Here is a 26,914-nt window from a genome sequence, read left to right on the forward strand (position 1 = left end):
GAGTTTGCTACGAAAATTGTCAACGCACAGGAATCATTTCACAAACTGCATTATTAGGCAGATGATTAACGCACGGGGACCACTTTGTTTAATTAAAGAGATTAATAGTAAAGGTCAGGATTTAATCAGTTTGCACATTTTTTTCGAAAGATTGTGAAACAGGACTAATTCATGTTGTATTCTCGCAGGCAGATATATCTGATTCTCTCGCACAGTTGGAAATGCACAAAGTCCCTGAAAGCTAAACAACGGCAAAGATACGCAGCTGATGGCACATGTAGACGAAGCTTTATGCTTCGAAACACGTAGTGGAATAAACTGAGAAATTACTAGCAATTTGCCATCGATGGTGTAGCTGTAGAGTAGTTGATTCCTTCTGTCAGAGCCTTCACCGTTCATCAGTCCCCTGTATGTAATGTTTTCGCTCTGTATTGTCTTCTGGCGTCGCTGTTTTGTCACAGACAGCCGCTTCATCTGCAGTCTTAAAGAGCTTCCGACGCTTTCTAGGTAGTCCCAGTCTTCAAGAAGGGTCGTCGAGCAGATGCGCAAAACTATAGACCTATATCTCTGACGTCGATCTGTTGTAGAATTTTAGAACATGTTGTTTGCTCGCGTATCATGTCTACTCTGTAGGAATCAACATGGATTCCGGAAACAGCGATCGTGTGAGACCCAACTCGCTTTATTTGTTCATGAGACCCAGAAAATATTAGATACAGGCTCCCAGGTAGATGCTATTTTCCTTGACTTCCGGAAGGCGTTCGATACAGTTCCGCACTGCCGCCTGATAAACAAAGTAAGAGCCTACGGAATATCGGACCAGCTATGTGGCTGGATTGAAGAGTTTTTAGCAAACAAAACACAGCAAGTTGTTATCAATGGGGAGACGTCTACAGACAAAGTAACCTCTGGCGTGCCACAGGGGAGTGTTATGGGACCATTGCTGTTCACAATATATATAAATGACCTACTAGATAGTGTCGGAAGTTCCATGCGGCTTTTCGCGGATGATGCTGTAGTATACAGAGAAGTTGCAGCATTAGAACATTGTAGCGAACTGCAGGAAGATCTGCAGCGGATAGGCACTTGGTGCAGGGAGTGGCAACTGACCCTTCACATAGACAAATGTAATGTATTGCGAATACATAGAAAGAAGGATCCTTTATTGTATGATTATATGATAGCGGAACAAACACTGGTAGCAGTTACTTGTGTAAAATATCTGGGAGTATGCGTGCGGAACGATTTGAAGTGGAATGATCATATAAAATTAATTGTTGGTAAGGCGGGTACCAGGTTGAGATTCATTGGGAGAGTCCTTAGAAAGTGTAGTCCATCAACAAAGGAGGTGGCTTACAAAACACTCGTTCGACCTATACTTGAGTATTGCTCATCAGTGTGGGATCCGTACCAGATCGGGTTGACGGAGGAGATAGAGAAGATCCAAAGAAGAGCGGCGCGTTTCGTCACAGGGTTATTTGGTAACCGTGATAGCGTTACGGAGATGTTTAGCAAACTCAAGTGGCAGACTCTGCAAGAGAGGCGCTCTGCATCGCGGTGTAGCTTGCTGTCCAGGTTTCGAGAGGGTGCGTTTCTGGATGAGGTATCGAATATATTGCTTCTCCCTACTTATACCTCCCGAGGAGATCACGAATGTAAAATTAGAGAGATTCGAGCGCGTACGAAGGCTTTCAGTCAGTCGTTCTTCCCGCAAACCATACGCGACTGGAACAGAAAAGGGAGGTAATGACCGTGGCACGTAAAGTGCCCTCCGCCACACACCGTTGGGTGGCTTGCGGAGTATAAATGTAGATGTAGATGTAGATTTATATACAGGGTGGTACATTGATCGTGACCGAGCCAAATATCTCACGAAATAAGCGTCAAACGAAAAATCTATAAAGAACGCAACTCGTCTAGCTTGAAGGGGAAAACCAGATGGCGCTATGGTTGGCCCGCTAGATAGCACTTCCATAGGTCAATTGGATATCAGCTGCGCTTTTTTAAATAGGAACCCGCAATGTTTATTACATATTCGTGTGGTACGTAAAGAAATATGAATGTTTTAGTTGCACCACTTTTTTCGCATTGTGATAGATGGCGTTGTAATAGTCACAAACATATGGCTCACAATTTTAGACGGACAGTTGGTAACAGGTAGGTTTTTGTAATTAAAAATACAGAACTTAGGTACATTTGAACATTTTATTTCGGTTGTTCCAATGTGATACATGTACCTTTGTGAACTTATCACTTATGAGAACGCATGCTGTTACAGCGTGATTACCTATAAATACCACATTAATGGAATAAATGCTCAAAGTGATGTCAGTCAACCTCAATGCATTTGGCAATACGTGCAACGACATTCCTCTCAACAGCAAGCAGTTCGCCTTCCGTAACGTTCGCACATGCATTGACAATGCACTGACGCATGTTGTCGGGCGTTGTCGGTGGATCACGATGGCAAATATCCCACAGAAAGAAATCCGGGAACGTCAGATCCGGTGAACGTGCGGGCCGCGGTATGGTGCTTCGACGACCAATCCACCTGTCATGAAATATGCTATTCGATACCCCTTCAACCGCACGCAAGTTATGTGCCAGACATCCATCATGTTGGAAGTACATCGCCATTTTGTCATGCAGTGAAACATCTTGCAGTAACGTCAGTAGAACATTACGTAGGAAATCAGCATACATTGCACCATTTAGATTGCCATCGATAAAATGTGGGCCAATTATCCTTCCTCCCATAATGCCGCACCATACATTAACCCGCCAAGGTCACTGATGTCCCACTTGCCGCAGCCATCGTGGATTTTCCGTTGCCCAGTAGTGCATATTATGCCGGTTTACGTTACCGCTGTTGGTGAATGACGCTTCGTCCCTAAATAGAACGCCTGCAAAAGATCTGTCATCGTCCCGTAATTTCTCTTGTGCTCAGTGGCAGAACTGTACACGACGTTCAAAGTCGTCGGCATGCAATTCCTAGTGCATAGAAATATGGTACGGGTGCAATCGATGTTGATGTAGCATTCTCAACACCGACATTTTTGAGATTACCGATTATCGCGCTATTTCTCTGATACTGATGTGCGGATTAGCTGCGACAGCAGCTAAAACACCTACTTGGGCAATATCATTTGTTGCAGGTCGTGGTTGACGTTTCACATGTGGCTGAACACTCCCTGTTTCCTTAACTAACGTAACTGTCCGGCGAACGGTCCGGACACTTGGACGATGTCGTCCAGGATACCGAGCAGCATATATAGCACACACCCGTTGGGGATTTTGATCGCAACAGCCATACATCATCACGATATCGACCTTTTCCGCGATTGGTAAACGGTCCATTTTAACGCGGGCAATGTATCACGAAGCAAATACCGTCCGCACTGGCGGAATGTTACGTGACACCACGTACTTATAAGTTTGTGACTATTACAGCGCCATCTACCACAAAGCGAAAAAAGTGGTCCAACTAAAACATTCATATTTCTTTACGTACTACACGAATATGTAATAAAAAATGGAGTTTCCTATTTAAAAAAGCGCCGTTGATATCCGTTTCACCTATGACAGCGTCATCTAGTGGGCCAACCATAGCGCCATCAGGTTTCCCCCTTCAAGCTAGACGAGTTTCGTTCTTAGTAGTTTTTTCGTTTGGCGCTTATTTCGTGAGATTCACTATCAAAGGACCGTCCTGTATAGTGTAAATAGTAAGGTCCTATCATACTTTTTAGAGCACTCCGGAAATTACCTTTACATCTGTTAATTCTGTGGCGATAAGAACGATGTGTTGAGTTCTATTTGCAAGTAAGTCTTGAATCTAGTCGGAAAAACTATTTAATACTCGGTAAGCTCGTACATTTTTCATTATATGGCAGTGAAATGCCTTTCCGGAGTGAAGGAACACGCCTTCAAGCTGAGCACCGTTGACTACAGCTTTATGGATCTCATGGAGGAACAGCGCGAGCTGAGTTTCCCAAGATATATGTTTCCGGATTGCATGAGGATATTTTTTAGACATGACTGTGTTCATCTGTACTATGAACTTCTTGAAACCGGGATTGACTTGCGCTTTTTTCCAGTCGCTAGGTACCATTCGTTGCTCCCGTGAACTACAATAAACTGCTGCTAGAAGAGGAGGTAGTTATTTCGCATTTCGACGTTCATTCGATGGTTGTCGAAATGATAGATATTGAGACAACCGATGGCGGAGTAGTATAGCAACTAAAATCGGTTAGTAGTACAATAGCATCAGGTCCAGAAGAGATACCTGAAAGGTTCTGCAGAGATTGTACGAAAGACCTTCCTCCACTTCCATAAGCAGTTTACAGTGGTTCGCTGAACAGACTAGAAGAGAACAAAGGGCATTGAAATGAGGTGCTACAGAATAATGCTGATGATTAGATGGATAGATTGGATGGCAGAAAGAGACTCTGAATCGAATCGTCCCGAAAGGAACTTGACTAAAGACGGAAACGGCTGACATGGTACGTTTTAAGACATCAAGAAACTTATTTGGTATTGAATGTTAGTTTAGAGAGGTTACATTACAAAGGACGACCAAGGCTGGACGACAGTAAGGACATCCAAATTGATACAGGTTGCTACAGTTATCCAAATATCAAGATGACTGCACAGAATTGACTTGCGTGGAATGTCGCATCAAACCTGTCTTCGAGCCGAAGATTAAAGCAACAGCATTTCTTGGAAGCAGGTGATTGGCTAAACAACAACAATGGCAGTGTAAATTCAGCTATTAAGTAATCCATATTATGTGGTTTCACACTTGAGCGATTTCGACCGTCACTAATAGCCTTCAAAAAGTCGTACATTGAGCAGTATGACACGAGATGTTACTGTACAGGCAAGTCATACGTTAGCGCAGTCCTTAAATCGGTTATCAAACAACGACAAACAAGTAAGAGACAACATTTATTACACCGAGTCTGATTAAATTCGGACGACGGCTTCTCCTTAGACTCATGGAACATTACTGAAAAGAAGTAACGACATAACAAATATTCCCTTCGTCCAATACTAACATATTTTTCACTGGAGTTGAGTTTTTCTTCCATATTCAAGGAGAAGAAAGTACTATTCGTATTACTCCCACCACCTTGCCTGTTACCATTAAGATCTTTCCGTTTATCAGACAGTGAAACCAACGAACCAAGGATAAAATAACTTAACATTCTCACTTAAATACTCTTCTCCTCTCTGCATCCTTGTTTACAAAAGGCGTGAAGCGACGTTCCGTATATGCAACTGATTGTATACTTACCCTGCTTAGAAACGAAGTAATTTGGCAGTTTTTCGCAGCTGTGTTTCTATGGCCAACCGTAGTAACTAGTTTCTGTTGTTCCACCCTTTTAAATTGTGAAAAAGTACTGAAATCTCTATAGATCACCAACGCTAACGATCACACACTTATTTTGTAAATACCAATTATTTTTCGATTAAACTAAGAGTACGACAGGCTAAATCATGTTGTGAAGTGGGAATAAAGTAAAAGTCTCTGTATAATTTGATGGCTAGGTTGTCAGAAGTTTTGATATAGCGACTTATTGCACTCTCAACTATAGCTCAAAACGGACGGTCATTTTGACTGGATTAAAAATTAAATGCCACACACATTACCAAATTAATAACTAAAGAAAGGACATGAGATCACTGAAGGATGATATTTAAAGAATATTAATTTGCTGATGTAGATTTTGTTTTATTATTCAAGTCATAAGTGCTCAAGCAACTGTTATTGTGACACGAATAACGTCAATGAAACCAAGTAACTGTTGCTGGTAGGAACTCCACAGCGAAGGATCATGCACTAGGAGACATTATAATATATGTCATGTACAGATAATAGAATAAATAAGTCGTTTAATATACGCAGATATGAAAGGATCCTTACAAGACATTAAGTGAGAGTGTCAAACCAGTGGAACGAATATCGACAAAGACAAGATGGAGCTCGTTGTCAAACAGGAATATTTTTCAGTTAAGCCCTGTCATTCCTAACAGATCCTGATCGAATACCTAACAGTGATTGACGTCGGCGTCTATAGCGAGAGTAGACGGCTGTACCCGACCCTCAAAGGGACGCCAGTGAGAGCAAGACGGATGAGACAACCCGCCATCGTGTATCAAGGGCTTTGATGGGATTATTGGTTTTATACGGCAGTGACAATCGTTCTCTGACCAGTTAATTCTACTTCAACATCGGTTTATATCCCCAAGCCTTGTAACGAAAATGTGAACACACAGTTTGTAAATCTCATTCTAACGTACCGGTGAATATCGCAAATACGAACTTGACGTTCTCAGAGAATTTACATCCATCAATAGTAAGACTATATATGCAGCCTTTAAATTTATTCCGCGTTGAACTTCAGAGTCGTAAGTGATAATATCAGAACACTTCATTTATTTCGGTGTGTGAGCTGTTGTTTCCAGTGTCAGTATATCTGCCAGAACACTGCGGGTAAAAGAGTAATTTCGTAATGTGACACTCTGTTTAGTGCTGCCGAGATATGATCCCGTCCGTGAAAGGAAGTCACACCTTTTCAGTTACCCCCGTAAAATTTTGTGATCATCAGAACGGAAAGGTTTCTAGATGCCAACAGAGTAGTTTCCTTGTTTAGATCCACCAGAGGTGAATGTGTGGGTTCATAAACCGCTTTCTCTGCAAAGATTCTTTTACGTCAACCGTACTCAGTAGCTGTTAAAAGATATTTGTCAAAAAGTGGTTCAATGTCTTGTTGTAAGTTTATTTCCTCAAACGTCTTTGGTAGCTCGCGAAGTAGCGGGACGAGTATAACTAGATATCATTTCATTATTTCTGTTTTACGAGTGGCTATTACCAACCTGTACTTTGGTCTTTAACATATCTTAACTCGTAACTATTCACGTTGGTGTGTAGGATGTATGAGTCTGGGGACGTACCGTTCGACTTGTGGAAAATTCCGAAGACTGCAAGAGCTGACAAGTGCTAGAAGTATCGCACAATCAGCTTAACAGCTGATGCAACCAAGTTGCTGACAATAATAACATCAGTAAGAATGGGAAAGGAAATGGAGGATGTGTTAGATGACGATCAGTTAACCTTTAACAAACGTAAAGGGACCAGGGAGGGAATTCTGACATTGCGATTCATAACGGAAGCAAGACTCAAGAAAAATCAGGACACGATCATAGGATTTTTCTGCCTGTAAAAAACTTTCGACAATGTAAAATAGTGCAAGATGTTCGAAATTTTGAGAAAAATAGAGGTAAGCTAAAGGGAGAACGGGTAATAACACAATGTATACAAGAGCCAAGAGGGAATGATAAGAGTGGACGACCAAGAACGAGGTGCTCGGATTAAAAAGGGTGTAAGACAGAGATGTTGTCTCTCACTTGTACTGTTTAATCTGTACAGCGAAGAAGTGATGATGGAAATAAAAGAAAGGTTCAGGAGTGGAATTAAAATTCGATGTGAAAGGATATCAGTCTTACGATTCACTGATGACGTTGCTCTACTGGGTGAAAGTGAAGAATTACGTGACGATCTGAATGGAATAGTCTAATGAGTGCAGAATATGGATTGAGAGGAAAGTGAAGAAAGACGAAAGTACTGAGAAGTAGCAGAAATGGGAACAGCGAGTAGCATCAGGATAATGGTCACGAGGTAGGTGAAGTTAAGGAATTCTACTACCCAGGCAGTAAAATAACCAATGATGGACGGAGAAAAGAGTACATCAAAAGCAGACTAGCTTTGGCAAAAAAGGCATTCCAGACCAAGAGAAGTCTACTGGTATCAAACATAGGTCTTAATTTGAGGAAGAAATTTCTGAGAATGTACGACTAGAGCACAGCATCGTATGGTAGTGAAACATAGATTGTGGGAAAACCGGAAGAGAAGAGAATCGAAGGATCTGAGATGTGGTGCTACAGATGAATGTTGAAAATTAGCTGGACTGATGAGGCAAGGAATGGGGAGGCTCTGCGCAGAATCAGAGAGGATAGGAATATGCGGAAAACACTAACGAGGAGAAGAAAAAAAAATGGTTCAGATGGCTCTGAGCACTATGGGACATAACTTCTGAGGTCATCAGTCCCCTAGAACTTATAACTAATTAAACCTAACTAACCTAAGGACATCACACACATCCATGCCCGAGACAGGATTCGAACCTGCGACCGTAGTGGTCGCGCGGTTCCAGAATTTAGCGCCTAGAACCGCTCGGCCACCCTGGCCGGCTGAGGAGAAGGGACAGGATGACAGAACATAAGGGAATAACTTCCATGGTACTAGAGGGAGCTGCAGAGGGCAAAAACTGTAGAGGAAGACAGAGATTCACTTGACACATACACAAATATGTTTGGTATGAGATCAAATATTTATGTCAAACTTCCCATACTTTAACTATGTTTACTTCGTTTTCCTCATAGTGTATGTGATGTTGCCACTAGTACCTTGGTCACATCGGATAGATCGACCATTGTGTAGTATAATTAGTAACTGTTATACACAGCAGAAGATACGGAAGCACGTACCTCAGAGGAAGTTGGCAAGGCACGAGAACAGGAGACAGCGTCTGAAATGAGCAGACGTGTAACGCGGGAACATGAGAGTCACGACTCTCAGCATGGCACTAGGTTCAAATACCTCAGTATATCGGCTCAGCAGATGGGCAGTAGCTGTACGGCGGTTGTCATTACACAAGTTCCATGCCGCCATTCATCACCAGTTGCATCTGTGTTTAAGCGAGTAGCGAGTGCTATAAATGAACGTAAACGTCGGTGAGAGCTTACGACCGCCTGCCACTCAGCATCGCAGCGAACGATGCTGTGGCTGTTTTTCCGATTGTGATAGTGCGTAACTACCGAACTTATTCCATCATATAAGCACGTGTAAACTAATTAAGAGTATCTCTGAGGTTGCAGTGAAGTGATTTGAGTGTTCAGTTTAATAATTAGGAGCATTTATTAAATTATGTACTTCTTCCAAATCGATGAAACATTTTTTTTTTCCTCTGACGCTTCCAGCTTTCAATCCAGTTCCACTGTTTTGTCAACGAAAATTGCGCACGGCACAGTCAGCTTTATACGAACCTTTGGACACAGTAAACTGCAATACGAGGTGCGTCTGAAGATCGGTGGATGGTCTCAGAAAACGAAGGGAGCAAGGATTACCCAAATAGCTGTACTGCCCTTAACAGCGATCATCATTAGCTACAATATACGCTATTGGGAACTGTTAGCAAATGCTTGTTGTGGACTCGCTCGAAGCACCGTGGTCACGCAGAAATTCTGCAGAGTTAAAGTTTTTCAGGGCTACAAGAGTTGGTACATAGGACATCCGCAACTGAGAGGCACAATAATTACTTTAAAGAGATCGACTTCAGTGTACTAATATTTATTTCGGTGTCTGAACTGTTATTTCCAATGTCAGTATATCTGCCATAACACCATGAATATAAGAATAATTTCTTAATGTTGCTCTCTGATTTGTGCCGTCGACATATGATTCCCCCCGTGGAAGGACGTCACAGATTTTCACTGTCCCCCGTCAAATTTCATGATCATCACAGTGGAAAGGTTGCCAAATGCCTGCACCGCACCGCGTTTCCAGACCTCCGGCGTGGCCCTCCGTACATTAGTGGCTTGCGTTCTACTAGGAATCTGATATATCGATATTTACAAATATACCTTTATCGGCTCGTGATTTATAGAAAAACGTCGACATACCGATACATCGGTGGAAAAAATATCGACGTAGCTGACTATAAAAATATCAGCTGCACATTGTAAATATATTGCCGGTTTTAGAGCTGTATATTAAAGTATTGATTTATTATCAGTCTGTAAATCAACAAGCTAGCAGCCTGCCTATCACCCTTAGAGCAAGAATTGAAAGGAAAATGATGCACGTTAGCGCCTGGCGATAACCTCTTACCTAACAATGGTAACTCCATGTAACAGGCACAGTAAAAAGTGTCCAACGGATCTGTGTTCGGATTTGTCCGGAACACTGCATGCCGATATCCCCGTTTCTTCATTTCTGCAAACGCCAGCGACCTAGCAGTTGTAGTGTCAAAATTGCGTGGTGATCCTAAACGTTTCAGTTTCTGATAGTAGCGCGAAGCGCCGATTACGTCAGCACCTCCTCTCACACGTCTCCGTGCCCCGCAGTCTTGTCGTTTAGATTATCGTTCACCATTTTACGGCTACTGGTTTTAAAGAATGTCGGTGTGAAGGAACAGCAAATGCAACTGGTGTGTTGTTTCTTCTCATCGGAAATCTTGTTATTCCATTGACACCGCCACCAACCAGTGCAATCAATGTTCTTCTTCTGTGCCACATATACTTGCTTCACACAGTCAAAGAGAAAGATTGGAACTTTGTATGATCAAGGCCTACCTGTACCACTAAAGTGCCGTAATTTGATCGTGCACTCATTTCCGGACTTTAGGTCATCATTTGAGAAAGACTGAAAGTGAACAAAGCACAAAAAGTAGTGAGGCTCCTTCACACAGTGAACGTAAAATTATATCCTAGCACAATTTCAAAATAAGAACTTAAAATATTGTCCGAAAATTGTAAAATATATATAATACAATTAAAAATATCGACACTCGTTATTCCTATTTTCCAGTCGGTACATCGATAAATCGCGGGGCACGACATACGTAGTCACTTTTTGGAAAAGATATCGATATATCAACATTTTATCAACATCCCTAGTTCCTTCCGTGCGGTTGCCCGGCGGCGGACAGTCTGGGAACTGTGCTTGTCCTCGTCTTCTATTTACTTCGTCCCACCCACCCGAAAGATACATTTTAGGTCAATTTCGTTACTGGGATTCTCCGTTTTTCTCTTTTCAATTTCCGCCAACATGCAATGACTGGAACTCTTGCAGTGACTGTCCAGACCATGTATTATATATTACCAAATAACATAAGTAAGTCGCCTGGTTTCACTAGTCTGCTCCTTTGGTTTTTCACATAGCTTTCATTAAAAAAAAATGGTTCAAATGGCTCTGAGCACTATGGGACTCAACTGCTGAGGTCATAAGTCCCCTAGAACTTAGAACTACTTAAACCTAACTAACCTAAGGACAACACACACATCCATGCCCGAGGCAGGATTCGAACCTGCGACCGTAGCGGTCGCGCGGTTCCAGACTGTAGCGCCAGAACTGCTCGGCCACCAGCGGCCGGCAGCTGTCATTATATTTCTTCCTTCCACTGCTTTGTATGTTACAGTTTAGTACAGCTGAAGATGGGATTTTAAAATTTTGGAACTGGTCGTGTTTTAAATAAATGTCATTACATCTGAAGCGGATCTCTCTAAATTAATTCTCATGCCTCTCAGTTGAGGATGTCCTGCGTACCAAACCTTGTGCAATAAAGTGCCTTGCTGGGCAGCCAGGACTTGTTTCGCTCTTCTAAACTTGAGTGAGAAGATCATCTGAACCTCAACTGGGATCACAGCCAGCAAAATTCCTCTATAAAATAATGTCATTCCCAATTTTATTAAACAGCTGTTCAATAATAACAATGCTAACTCGCGACATTATGTACGGCAGTTGCTGAAAACGGCTATTATGAAAGAAGTTAGGCTATAGAATGTAAAGAAAGACACTCCTAAAAAGAAGACGTATATAATGCCAATTTACGATTAGCTATAGAGCTTGACTGTTTTAATTTTGACGATGCGTATACGCATATTGTCCACATTACTGAACCCAAAAAAATATTTAAGAAAAACGCCTACCCATGAGTAGAAGATTAGAACATCAGGCCTGAGAACTGACAGATCAGATTCGGTCGAGGAACTCACGTGTAGTTTCCATTTTCATAATAAGCTGGACATCCGTACCAATAATGACTCCAGTCGCGTCGAAATAGACTTGCTGAATAAGGGCTTGTCTTGCAATACGCACTCCACTTTTGCTTATAAGACTGCTACTATTCTAGTAGCTTATACTACTGTTGCCTTGACCAATCTAAATGTGATACTTCGCACAAACCAAGGCCGTTGAATACGAATTTACTAAACAGAACGCACTGGCCAGTGGTGTTATGGAACACAAAGGACACGTGTTCAGTAAAAGACCTGCAGATAGTTCGGAACGTCAATATGAAACTGACGGATATCCAGTTTCTTATCATACCAACTCATAAAGGCCACAAGTCAGCCATTATTTATGGGACCGCTTACATAAAGAAAGTGCATTAATTTTTGAGTAGTAGCAATATACTAGCATGTCCCTTTGACATAACGTACAAATTCGTAGCTAAGAAAAGAAAAAAAATTAGAAGAATACGCAAAGTTTTGACCTCATTCAAAAAAGCCACTAATACTAATGAATCCGAAAACCGCGACTCTAAGAGGTACACGTAAGATGCATAAACTAAATTCTCCTCTGAGAGCGATATTGAACGCCATTGACTCTCCTGATTATTGGCTAGCTAAAATGTTGAATAGCGTTCTCTGGTAACGTCACCAATTTCCTACTACGTAAACTACAAAATATAGGGATCAGTTCATTAGCTACTCAGATATAGTCACTATTACGAGTGACACATATATAGCTAGCCTAGACATTACTAACATGTATACCAATATACCAATTAAGGACGCCGTTCCCATTATTGAGAATAACATAGAACTGTGTGCTAATTTTGACCATTGACGAATTCACAATACTTCTCAAGCTAGTATTGTGTCATAGCTATTTCCAGTTTAATAACGTAGTTTACAGGCAAACTGTAGGGGTGGCTGTGGGCTTCACTGCACTTTAAGACATCCTACCGGGTCCTCCACAGTAGTGGGTGGTCTTCCTGCCGTGTGGCTGAACAGCAGCTGACACCGTGAGTATTGCGTTTGCTTGTTTTCTTCTGTCTACTTTGTCACATCGGCCTAGAAGATACATTTTTAAGTCAATTTCATTGTTCTGCCATTCGATTTTTATTTTCTCTATTTCAGCCAAAAAGCAATGATTGGAACTCCTGCACTGACTATCCTGACCACATGTTATTTATTACTAAATTCTTTACGGTGGCCTTGTTTCGGCAATCTGGTCTCTTAGTTTTTACAAACATTTTACATTATATTTCCTCCTTCCTGTCCTTTGTGTGTTACAGTTCCGTATGCCCGAAGATGGGATTTCAAAATCTCGAAACCGGTTATGGTTCAAATAAATATTACTACGAGTACAACGGAAGCGGATGTGTTTAAATTAACTATCTTGCAGGGCTAGTTTAAGACAGGGACACAAAAAGAAGTCTGATGGGCCAAATATTGGGAATAATGAGGATGTCGAAGAAAAGTTGCTTTGAGTGAGAAAGTTCAGCACGCAGACGTTGCGGATATCGAACCACGGTTCTTCGGGTGATTCCACAAGAAGCGTCTCCTGATAGTTCCTAACAACTTTAAAACCAATGTCAGAAGTGTGTTGTATCGAAGGGTGATTACTTTGAAGGCCAGGAAATGTATTTTATTTGTAACTCTTGCTGTCTTTATTTTGTGAGACCATTCACGAACTTTCCAGATACATGTTGTAATTTTAACCACATAATAGTCACGATTATCATGTGTCCTTATTTTGGACTTGCAAGCGTTCATTACACATTTACGTTTAACAAAAGTACTTTTCAAAATATATCTTCTGATTGTGTTTGACTGCTGCTTTCGACTTGTAATGTTTGGCTACAGTTTTGATTAAATTATCCTTGTCCGTAGGGAAAATCACAGATAAGTAACAATACGGTGGAGCCAAACAGAGCACAATACTCCAGTCCTGTGACCGAAATGCCACTGTAGTACGAATTGCTATTCTTTCTAAATTACCTAATGATATGCATTTTGATTATTCTCAGTGATCTATTAATTTTATTTTTTCCCTTTACAGCTGGGCTGGCTATATCTATCTCTGCTGATGGAGTGCGCAGTGACTGTAGAATATCAACGACCCACTATCGATGTTGCCACGGCATCTACATTTTACGATAGTCTTCTCTGTCTCTGACGGTGATACGTTGCCAGGCAACGAGCACCACACCAGCGTGTCTCGGTACGGGCAACTATTCCGAGACTGCAGCAAGCGAGCAGTGAAGATAATGCCACAAATCGGTTAGTGACGATACTTTTAAGTCTTTCTAATCTCCATGCTCATTATTAATATTTGTAAATTAAGTTATTCTTGTGTTCTACGTTTATTATTTTTGGTAAGATTTTCGTTTCAGAGTTTCATCGTTTAATGCCCTATTACATCAATTTTTTTAAAACAATAAGTTCTGAATATGTTATGGCGCATATTGTGCCATCGATCGAAAGATCCATCAGAAGGAAAACTTAGGCAAATAACTAACTGATTACTTTAACGGAAAAAGTGAACTAACTTTATAGTCATAACTTACCTTCTTTTTCGGAACTCCGCATTTCTTTTACTACAGACGAAATAATTTATTCAGCTGCAGTGATGCTAAACGCTCTTGAATTCAGTTTCCTTTTGTTTTCCTTTATGACAGAAAAGAAAAACGTTACAGAATGTCGACCCGCGGAGACATCTTAAACGCATCCTAACGTACCATGTGAAATGTTTATAGACGTAAACTGAATTTTCAGTCTGTGTTTGGCATACCATGATAATAATATTAAAAAGGAAAACTGTAATACCTTAGGATGCTTTTTCCTTTTCAGCATTTTTTATAGATGGGATTCAGGCTGCCACCGCAATAAGTTCATTTTGCTGCAATGTTTGTCCTTCAGTAAAATATAATTGCGAATAAGGGCCATTATTAATAACATTTCAAGGGGCTCAACATTTGTTGAAACTGGAAACAGAGTAGTACCACACATACTTTCATTTCTTTTTCTCTGAATGAAAATTTGTGAAATCTTGTGTCGAAACTCTATCGTTGTTGATCAACGATTATTAGTGATCTGCTAAATATCTGTCTGGACGTAGCTCGAACGATAATAGACATTTGGAAAATGCTTATTTTAAATATGAAACTCTTCTGAGGAAACATTTCTTTTGTCACTCATGTTAATGATTCGTAGGCGTAATAACATTTCTAGCTATCAATATTGTTTTTATACCAATGGGAAAGGCTAAGTCCGCTAGCCGATAATCAACACTGAAGATGTCCGAGTCTTTCATTTCATTTCCATATACAGGGTTACTTCTTCACCTGACGCAAAAAACGCATTACGAACTTCGTCTCTACTGATAAGGGGAAAGTCTCAGACACGGCCAACCAAATCGGCTCATATTTGGCAGATCGCTTATGCTAACTTATAATGAGAGACCATAAGATATTTTGGCTCAGCACCCTCCACTTTTTGAGAAAATCATCGCTTAAGTTCATGACGTGCAAACAACTCAAAATTGACAACATACACAACTGAAAATAGAGAATTTTTCATCAACCTAATATATAGAGGCAGCAAACGCATGTTATCCAAAAAATCGAGGAAACAAACTGTTAAGATTGGCGCTTATGTATCACAAGGTCGTAAGGTAAACGCTGTTCAAGGAAGGCTCGCTGCCCTAACAACCATGGCAACCACCTGGAGAGCAAAGAACCTGTGTTCGATTGTCACGTTCATTCAGCAGATGTTCTTGCCATGTGTGTTTTTTTCCGTACCTAAATTGGTATTAGTATCAGACTTAGTAAGGTAAGCAATAACGAATAATAAGAACATACGTAAATAAATTTCCCAAACGCCTTGGTTTCGTAAAAAATTTAAATCTTAAGCCGCCCTGAATGAAAACAATTCCGAGTAAGACTGATGCAAATTCGTCACGAAGAACAACAGACAGGCGACTGCGCGATGCTAGTTTACAGCGGCGCGCAGTACAGAACTTAATTTGGAACTTTCAAAACTGCAGTGTGTTTCTGGAAACCCAGAGGGAACTGCAAAACCGCATGGATGCAACAATGACCCGCAGTATAATTCATGATCAACTTCCAGCAGCGATTTTTCAAAGCTGTTGCCATATGCGTGGTATCCATTAAAAATTAATTCCTGAAAAAGAAATATTTTAAATATAAACCAAATCTGTTTCCAGCCCAATTTTCTGAAGGAACGCTATGGTTGCACGGAGACTACATTGATTGGATGTTCTTCGACTTGCGAGCTAAATTGCTTTCTATGGTTATATGTCAAGCACCACCCACGCAATTGTTCAAAGAAACTTGGCACATATAAAGGAGTGAGTGAAAGAGCCATTGCAAAGGAACCAAAATCAAAATTTTGTTCTGTACCAACCCAAATCGTTTGATAAAGTTATTTCCGTACCTTCCCATAACTGTTACTCATTACCTTATTAACTCTCTTACTCCTAAAAACCTGCAAAATGGATGTGAAAATCGAACACGGATTCTCTGCTCCCCAGCCGCACGCCTTACGAGCTTCGACATGGCCATTTTCGTTGAACAGCATTTACCCTGTGCGTACATAAGTGCCAGTTGCAACCATTTTTTCTCGATTCCTTGGAAAAAACTCTTTGGAGTTCCCGTTTATGATGATGACAAGTGCTCAATTTTCATTTATGAATCGACACTGTAAATTTTGAGTCGATTACGCGTCGTAAACATTTAGGGGTGATTTTCTCAAATCTGGAGTGATGTTGAACTAAAATATCTGTGAGTCTTTCATTTTAAGTTGTACACAAGTGGTCTGCCAAGTATGAGCCGTATCTCTTGGTCGTGGCTGAGACCTCACCCTTGTGAAACATCGTGTGAGGTTTGTCAGAGGCTTCTCAGAGAAATGTAATTTATTACAAAGAGTAGCAACGAATTTTTATCTTCAATATATTCTCCTCTACTATGCACACACCGCTGCATGAGTACCTTCCCTTGATGACAGAATGCTACAGCTCATCAGCTACCACATTGTCCAGCAACTCTGCTGCTTTCGCTTTTACCAATTTCACAGACAGAAATTGTATTTCTTTCAATGAACTGCTCACATTCGGAAACCGGTAGAAATCACATTTACCGTCATCTGGAGGATACAGATGATAGAGACGCACATGAATGCTCAGAATATCTTTGCAGATGGGGCAAACCAAACTGGCGCTTAATACTGGTGCAGAAACCATGAAGTTCTGTTTCAAAAGTCGGCATTTTTCTTCCTTCCTTTTTCCCTAGCTTGAGTACGACGCATGTGCAATATTTCTGATTGACAGTTTGCCCCTTAGGTACCCCTTCTGTCAAGAACGTTTATATCGGAAAAAAGAAATAAGCTTTGCCTTTAGTTTTAATTTGTTCAGTCGCGCTTATTTAATTCTTGACGATCTGGAAGTCTTGCAATGCATTGATCGAGGCTTTGTTCCCGGATCATGGAAAGTACGTGTTTCATCATCAATCACCAGTATCCTACGATGTTCAGTGTGTCCAAAGAAAATCGGAAACACACAAACAACTTCAACAGAAAAGTGAAAGAGAGCTCTGTCTTTCTGGCCATCGATAGGCCAATCGGCTGCGAACAACCGGTGTGTCATCTTCAGCCAATGGCGTTACCGACGTGCGGTATAGAGGCGCGGGGTCATTACGTCGCTCCCCCTAGCGTTATCGGTTTGTCAGATCTGAGTCTGCTACTGCCCGGTAGAGTAACTCATCATTTGCCATCAAGAGGTTGAGTGCACCCGGTTTCAGTCGGTCTACAAGGGAAAAATCCCTGGCTCTATCGGGAATCGAACACAGGTCCCCTACAGGACAATCAGCGGCGCTGACCACTTAGCTATGGAACCGGACAGCAGATAAAATGAACAAAGTGGATAAGCTGCACACTATCGTTTTTTAGTAATCAGTCTTCTGACTGGTTTTCTGCGGACAGCTACCAATTCTTCTCCTTCGTCAACGTCCTCCGTTATTTGTTCGCTGTATTCCAATTTCTGTCTCTCTCTACAGGTTTTCCCTTCTACAGCTCCCTCTATTACCATAGAAGCTATTTCCTGACGTCTTAACAAATTTCTTACCATCCTGTCCTTGGTTATTGTCAGTGTTCTCCATATGTTTCTTTCTTCACCGATTCAGTGATGAACCTCCTCATTCATTAAGAGTCCACCTAATTTTTAACATCCTTCTGTAGCACCACATGTCAAAAACTTCGATTCCTTTCTCACTGCCCACGCTTTACTACCATTCAATGTTGTCTTCCAAACCCACATTCTCAGAAATTTCTTCCTCAAATTAAAGTCAGTGTTTGATACTGGTAGACTTCTTTTGGTCAGGTATGATATTTTTGCTGCTGCTAGTCTGCTTTTTATGTACACCTTGCTTCACCGGTCCGGAGTTATTTTTCTTCCAAGGTAGCAAAATTCCTTAACTTGTTGCGACCCGCGACGAATTCTTCTCCTGTGCCAGCTTACTCATCTCAGAGTAGTACTTGCACACTCCGTCCACAGTTGTGTGTTGGATGTATTGCAACTTCTGTCCTTCTCTCCATATTTTGCCCTCTACAGTTTCCCCTATTACCATAGTGCCCAATTTTGATATTAAGCTTCTCGCTATTGTCATTTCTGCTACTCCTGATGCTTTCGTCTTTCTTCTGTCTACTCTCGGTCCATATTCGATACTTATTAGACTGTTCATTCTATTCATCAGATCCTTACTTTTAAGTAAAGCGAAAAGCAGCAACTTTGGTACAGTACAACCTCCATAATATACGTCTAAGCAACACCGCGATTTCTGTCAGCGGTCTGATGACGTCACGATCCGGTCCTTGCTTACGTACGTACACCGAGGTGACAAAAGACATGGGATATCGATATGCGCAAGCACAAACGGCGGTAGTGTCGCTTACACGAGGTGTCAAAGGGCAGTGCGTTGGCGGAGCCGTCATTTGTACTCGGGTGGTTCGTGCGAAAAGGTTTCCGACCTGATTATGGCACCACGACGAGAGTTAACACACTTTGAACGGGGAATGGTATTTGGAGCTAGACGTTTGGGACATTCCCTTTCGGAAATCGTTTTAAAATGCAATATTCTGATATCCACAGTGTCAAGAGTGTGGCAAGAATAACAATTTTCAGCCATTACATCTCACCACAGACAATGCAGTGCCCAACGGCCTTCACTCGACTACCGAGAGCAGCGGCGTCTGCGCTGAGTTCTCAGTGCTAACAGAGAACCATCACAGCATGAGACAGCCACAAAAATCATTGTGGGGCGCATGACGAACGTATCCGTTAGGAGAGTGCGGCGATATCTGGCGTTAAGGGGCTAGGCAGCAGACGACCGACGCGAGTGCCTTTGATAGCAACACGAGATCGCCTGCAGCTCTTCTCCGATATCGTGACCATATCGGTGGGACGCTACACGACTGGAAAACTGTCGGGGCGTGGTCAGATGTGGCCCCACCAAGCCATGGAGCCAAGTCGTCAACAAGGCCCTGTGCGAGCCGGTGGTGGCTCAATAATGGTGTGGGCTGTGTTTACATGGAATGGACTGGTCCTCTGGTTGAACTGAAACGAACATTTACTGGAAATCGTTATATTCGACTACTTGTAGACCAGTTACAGACATTAACGGACTTTCTACATCTACATCTACGTGATTATTCTGCTATTCACAATAAAGTGCCTGGCATAGGGCTCAAAGAACCACTTTCAACCTCTCTCTCTACCGTCCCACTCTCGAACGGCACGCGGGAAAATCGAACACTTAAATTTTTCTGTGCTGGCCCTGATGTCTCTTATTTTATCATGATGATCATGTCTCCCTATGTAGGTGGGTGCCAAGCGAATGTTTTCGCAATCAGAGGAGAAAACTGGTGATTAAAATTTCATCAGAAGATCCCGTCGCAACAAAAAACGCCTTTGTTTCAATGACTGCCAGTCCAATTCACGTATCATGTCTGTGACACTATCTCCCCTATTTCGCTAGAATACAAAACGAGTATTTGTATGGAGTGTAGCCATGTATGGAAGTGAAACATGGACGGTAAATAGTCTGGACAAGAAGAGAATAGAAGCTTTCGAAATGTGGTGCTACAGAAGAATGCTGAAGATTAGATGGGTAGATCACATAACTAATGAGGAAGTATTGAATAGGATTGGGGAGAAGAGAAGTTTGTGGCACAACTTGACCAGAAGAAGGGATCGGTTGGTAGAACATGTTCTGAGGCATCAAGGGATCACCAATTTAGTATTGGAGGGCAGCGTGGAGGGTAAAAATCGTAGGGGGAGACCAAGAGATGTATACACTAAGCCGATTCAGAAGGATGTAGGTTGCAGTAGGTACTGGGAGATGAAGAAGCTTGCACTGGATAGAGTAGCATGGAGAGCTGCATCAAACCAGTCTCAGGACTGAAGACCACAACAACAACAACAAAACGAGCTGCTCTTCTTTGTACTTTTTCGATGTCATTCGTCAGTCCCACCTGATGCGGATCCCACACCGCACTGCAGTACTCCAGAATAGGGCGGACAAGCGTGGTGTAAGGAGTCTCTTTAGTACACCTGTTGCATCTTCTAAGTGTTCTGCCAATGAATCACAGTCTTTGGTTTGCTCTACCCACAACAATATCTATGTGATCGTTCCGATTTAGGTTATTTGTAATTGTACTCCCTAAGTATTTAGTTGATTTTACAGCCTTCAGCTTTGTGTGATTTATCGCGTAATCGAAATTTGGCGCACTTCTTTCAGTACTCACGTGAATAACTTCACACTTTTCGTTATTCAGGGTCAATTGCCACTTTTCGCACCATACAGATATCTTATCTAAATCATTTTGCAAGTCGTTTTGGACATCTGATGACTTTACAAGACGGTAAATGGCAGCATCATCTACAAACAATCTAAGACGGCTACTCAGATTGTCTCCTATGTCATTAATATAGATCAGCAACAATAGAGGCGCTATAACATTTCCTTGGTGAACGCCGAATATTACTCCTGTTTTACTCGATAATTTTCCGTCTATTACTACGAACTATGGCCTTTCTGACAGGAAATCACGAATACAGTCGCACAACTGAGGCTATACTCCGTAGGTATGCAGTTTGGTTACAAGACGCTTGTGAGGAACGGTGTCGAAAGCCTTCTGGAAATCTAAATATATGGAATCAATTTGACATCCCCTGTCGATAGCACTTATTACTTCATGAGTATAAAGAGCTAGTTGTGTTTCACAAGAATGATATTTCCTGAAATCGTGCTGTCTATGTGTCAATAAATCGTTATCTGTGAGGTACTTCATAATGTTGGAATACAGTATATGTTCCAAACCCCACTGCAAATCGACGTTAGTGGTATAGGCCTGTATATTCCCAAACAACGATGGAATTTTTATAAACGACAATGCGTCATGTTACCGAGTTACACTTGTCCGTCATTGGTTTGAAGAACATTGTGGACAGTTTGAGTGAATGGTTTGGCCACCCAGATCACCCCACAGGAATCCCACCAAACAATTATGGGACTCAATCGAGCGGTCAGTTCGTGCTCAAAATCCTGCAACACTTTGGCAATTATCGGCGGCTATAGAGGCAGCGTGGCTCAATGTTTCTGACGGTGGCTTCTGACTAACCCCATGCCACGTCGAGCTGCTTCGTCATCCCATGGCTTTTGACTCTTCAGTGTATAACACAGCCATGTAACGCCTCTGAACTCCGTGTTACATTGTGGAATATCCTGTATCCGTGACGACAAGTGTGGAGCTTTGTCGTGCTGTTCGCATTATCAGAGAAAGTAGTGTGCTTGTGACAGTAAGAAGTAAAATTGTTACTAACTGTTGCTCTTGAGGAACAACTATAAAGAAATCTTAAGCTTCTGCTGGATCCTTTGCTTGCCAGTATTCAGCCTTCGTATGTAAAGAAATAATACAATTGTACCGTAAAAGTTATTATGTTATTACCATCTGTACTTATTTTTTTACTTACAGAATTGTGTTACAGTCTTTCGGATAATATAGTTTGTTGTAGCAATTTATTGAATCAGCTGTTAGATCTGTATATGTTACAATAACATCAATTATGTGATTACCTCTGAATAAATCATACAAAATTCACGACGTCGTTCGTGCGTATAAAGTGCAACATCCATCGTACTAGCTGGTTTGGTTTAGAAGCGCTGAGAACGACAGTGCAGACTCACAAAGAAAACCAATGATCTGCATCTTGAAGTATCTTGCGTCGGCCAATGAAATGCAGAAGAAAAATGGCTTATGCCACCAGAAGTTTTTATTAAGCGTGAAGAAGTGGTGTATTTCAAAAATATCGGTGACAAAACTTTTATAAAAAAGCGTTCAATACTTTCAAACTGTTTAAATCGTTATTTTTTAAATTGAAAGGAATGTAGTGCTCTTGATGGAATCATGTGGTATTTATTGAACTTCTGTAAACGCTGTAGCACCGTTTATCTGCACTTCCTGGGACTAATTTCTGGCTATTAATTGTATTATTTCGTCTCAGAAATTATTTCTGTGATGCCTCTGTGATGTTTGTCCCTGACTAGCATTTAATAAAAGCCAAACGATACTGGACACAGACAGTTTATTACTGTCTGTAGCACTTTATTAGCACAAAGTCGTCACCATGCCACGCGATATCTCTATGTACAGGCGGTTAATATTTTAAATAACTAATCGTTACGGCTATCTGATGTTTTCAATTGGTTAAACAGTTTACAGCGTTATGTATCTCACATTAAAAATATTTTTCCTGGTGAAGGAAATTTGCTTTAACTCTTTTTTGAAGGAGTTATTTCAGTTGTACTGCTTTATGAGTATAGGGAGTTATACTCCTTCAGCTACCTTCAAAAACTCTCTTGCCCTGGAAAATAATCCTTTATTAACAGTTTACTCAAAAACAGAGGTGACGTATGTGGTCCCTCAGCAGTGTAAACTGATCATGTTATTATAATCATAAGTGTCTGTTTGCAGCATATGAGTTTTATTGACAGTAAATATATAGCAATGAAGTTTGAGCTATATTTCTCTTACTGTTTTTCCTGTCCAACAAAGTCCACTGTTGCCACGATTTACAACATTTATGCAGTCATCAGGTAATACAAGGTGCATTCAAGTTCTAAGGGCTCCGATTTTTTTTCTCCGGACTGGAAAGAGATAGAAACATGCGCATTGTTTTAAAATGAGGCCGCGTTCATTGTCAATACGTCCCAGAGATGGCAGCACCGTACGGCAGATGGAATTTTACTGCCAGCGGCGAAAATGAGACCTGTTTTAAATACTTAAAATGGCGACGTTTTCCATACTTGAACAGTGTGCAATCATTCGTTTTCTGAATTTGCGTGGTGTGAAACCAATTGAAATTCATCGACAGTTGTAGGAGACATGTGGTGATGGAGTTATGGATGTGTCGAAAGTGCGTTCGTGGGTGCAACAGTTTAATGAAGGCAGAACATTGTGTGACAACAAGCCGGTCTGATGACGTGATCGAGAAAGTGGAGAGAATTGTTTTGGGGGATCGCTGAATGACTGTTGAACAGATCGCCTCCAGAGTTGGCATTTCTGTGGGTTCTGTGCACACAATCCTGCATGACGACCTGAAAATGCGAAAAGTGTCATCCAGGTGGGTGCCACGAATGCTGACGGACGACCACACGGCTGCCCATGTGGCATGTTGCCAAGCAATGTTGACGTGCAACAACAGCATGAACGGGACTTTGTTTCCGTCGGTTGTGACAATGGATGAGCCGTGGATGCCATTTTTCAATCCAGAAACAAAGCGCCAGTCAGCTCAATGGAAGCACACAGATTCACCGCCACCAAAAAAATTTCGGGTAACCGCCAGTGCTGAAAAAATGATGATGTCCATGTTCTGGGACAGCGAGTGCGTAATCCTTACCCATTGCGTTCCAAAGGGCACTACGGTAACAGTTGCATCCTACGAAAATGTTTTGAAGAACAAATTCCTTCCTGCACTGCAACAAAAACGTCCGGGCAGGGCTGCGCGTGTGCTGTTTCACCAAGACAACGCACATCGAGCTAACGTTACGCAACAGTTTCTTCGTGATAACATCTTTGAAGTGATTCCTCATGCTCCCTACTCACCTGACCTAGATCCTAGTGACTTTTGGCCTTTTCCAACAATGAAAGACACTCTCCGTGGCTGCACATTCACCAGCCGTGCTGCTATTGCCTCAGCGATTTTCCAGTGGTCAAAACAGACTCCTAAAGAAGCCTTCGCCGCTGCCATGGAATCACGGCGTCAGCGTTGTGAAAAATGTGCACGTCTGCAAGGGCGATTCCGTCGATAAGTAACGCCAGTTTCATCGATTTCGGGTGAGTAGTTAATTAGAAAAAAAATCGGAGACCTTAGAACTTGAATGCACCTCGTATAAGGTAGGGAAGTCGTGTTCTAGGTCTGTCTGTGAATCGTGTGAAACTTAGTTCTGTTTGTTATCATATTGTAACGGTATGTCGTATCCTCTGAGTAGTATAATGACGGCCATCCAGTATTTGCCTACACGGGCGCAGAAAACTTGAAAAGATGGCTCCCAGGCTGGCTTCTTGGCTGTTAGTTTTTGTCTCAGGATCTTCTGAATGATGTTTTTGTTACTGATTTTCTTGATGTTTCGCCAGCTGCCAGAATCCTTGAACAAAGCCAACATTTCTGCTGGCGAAACATCGGGAAAATCACCGGACAAACTTCGTCAGAAGGTGCCGAGACAAAAGTTAACAGACAATAGTCAACTAGTGGCCATGAAAACCCCAACTACTGTGTAGACCCCCGGCTGCCTACGAATCAGACCAAGAGTCGTCAATCCGTCGCTCGAATTGGTTAAGGATATGGCTCATCTTGTCTCACAAGCTATAAAAGCAGGTACAAATGAAGTTCAAACTCTCGAACAAACTTCTATTGTTATTAGAGAGAGGGTAAGGGTCTCGCCACGTTCAAAACACCGTTTCTCGTCAGCAGACTGAAGCCACGTTGGCCGCTGTGTCTCATGGAGAGAGGGCATGTGACTCTGTCGATGCTGATCCTTCTGTCGGATGGGACATTAAGCTCGGGCTCCCTTGGTGCTGTACGAGAGGAACAGGCTACGTACCGCCACTAGGTTTCACCCTCTCCCTTCTCTCGTCATCATCCAACATAAACGGTGTGCCACAGTTTACATACACTCATTACAGTCAACTGTAGTTAGCAGAGTGCGAGGTAATGGGCGAGTTGAGGCGCCCTGGAAATATTCCAAGTTGGGAGCTGGCGTGGCCACACGGGCCTCTCTGGAAGCCGCGGCCCGGCGGCGAACACTTGGTGCCGGGCGTTAGCCGGACAAGGGGTGTAGCTCCAGCGCGTGGTCCAGGCCGAGCACGTGGCTGGGAATTCGTTGGCGACGCTCTGTCAGTGAAAGGGACTTGTATGCCGAGAGTGCCAAATATGGTGGACTTAGTGATACCGTCATTGCAGACATTTCACAGTTCGTATAGAAATTAATAGTAGCCTGAGGAGTCATGACACCTCAAAAAGAAACATGTAGAATACCATTATTTGCACGACAATTCTGATGGTGTAATCAGATTTACAATATCTTTATTAGTTTAAATTTTAGCATCTGACTGTAAATTATACAAGTGACACCCAGCAACGAATTTCCAAAATCTAAACGGTTCACCTGATTTCGTCGATCGACGTGTCTTTAGAAAGCTATTAGTGTAACCCTAAAGTGCTATGAATTACAGGCATGAGACTTGAGTAGTACATGCGTTATTGGAGATCAAAGTGGTGGATTACTATCTATCACGTCAGGCCATAAGTACTCCACAGTTACACGAAAAAGCGCTAGCAACATGCTTATAAATATATTTATTCATCTATATCTCTGTTTATATCCGATATATGCTATTCATGAAGAAATTGGTCAATTATTTACTGTGTTTTAGAAAGCACACAGACATTCAGGCTACTGACCTACTTTTGCTTGCTATTCCTTTGATATATGTCTATTTAATTTGTTTATACATTTAATAATGTGTGTTAGAGCGTGTTTAGGGTCCAGCCGTAGGAATATTTATTTAATTTCAAGTTATTTAAACGTAAATCTAGCATTTCGAATGTGTTTCAATATGTTCGTGAGTGTGCGTTGTCTTCGAGACAGGGCCAATCACAGCGATCGTTCAAAAAGGACACGTGGAGAGACTGTACGGAAGTGGGGGAGGAGGATCTTTTTCCGGAAATGACAAGGGGGAGTCCGGGACAGGACGGAGCGAGGGACGCACGCTCGCAGGAGGGCCTTGGAGTGCGGAGCGGGTTCCAAGGTTTCCACAGTGAAGATGTAGTATGCATTTAGAAGTGAATATCTCGTGAGCTATGTTGTCGTTCGTAACTAATTACGTGCAGTAGGAATCCCCTTTCAGATACTGTTTTTCGAAGTTACCAGTAATTGTTTTTAGCCTACGATCGGTTAAAGCGCTGAAAAGAGGTCATCTCAGTGATCGAAGGTTACCCAGATGACACCACGGTGCCTTGTGCGCTGGTTGCCACAGACAAAGCATGTTACGTTGGCAGCCCTGGGTACCCACCCTGGCGCTTTGCGTTGGCAGCCCTGGCTACTCACCGCGGTCCCTGTCGGCGCGGCGCGCCGCCACGTCCTCGGTCAGCCGCTCCGGAACTACGTCACCGTTGGGCAGCTTCCGGTCGAGGCCAGGCGAGGAGGCGACCCGGGTCTGCCAACAACACAGAAGCAGCCATGCAGAGCGCGCCTACATGCGGAACACTTGTGTGCGAAGCTGTTAAACAGAGTAGGCGCTGACTGTAGCCGCTGGTTCGTCAGGAAAGCTGGTCTCTACTTCACATTTACATCTACGACTACATTTACAAGTATAATTATCAACGATCTGCTACATAAGAAGAAGCCGAATTTAGGAACTGAAAATCGCATCAGCACCTTCGATTCACAATGGAACAGCTCATTTTCTGCCGAGCTGCCCCGTTATTATC

General features: G+C 42.1%; 1 protein-coding gene across 1 annotated transcript in view; it reads right to left on the reverse strand.

Moving 5' to 3' along the window:
* Positions 1–26,914, reverse strand: part of LOC124789267 (dipeptidase 1-like) — a 1,467,693-nt gene that overhangs the window by 897,145 nt on the left and 543,634 nt on the right. The window contains exon 4 of the mRNA XM_047256565.1: positions 26,532–26,640. Coding sequence (XP_047112521.1) covers positions 26,532–26,640 — 109 coding nt within the window. The remainder of the gene's footprint in view (positions 1–26,531; positions 26,641–26,914) is intronic.

This window comes from Schistocerca piceifrons, chromosome 3, assembly GCF_021461385.2.
Source record: "Schistocerca piceifrons isolate TAMUIC-IGC-003096 chromosome 3, iqSchPice1.1, whole genome shotgun sequence".
Classification (NCBI taxonomy): domain Eukaryota; kingdom Metazoa; phylum Arthropoda; class Insecta; order Orthoptera; family Acrididae; genus Schistocerca; species Schistocerca piceifrons.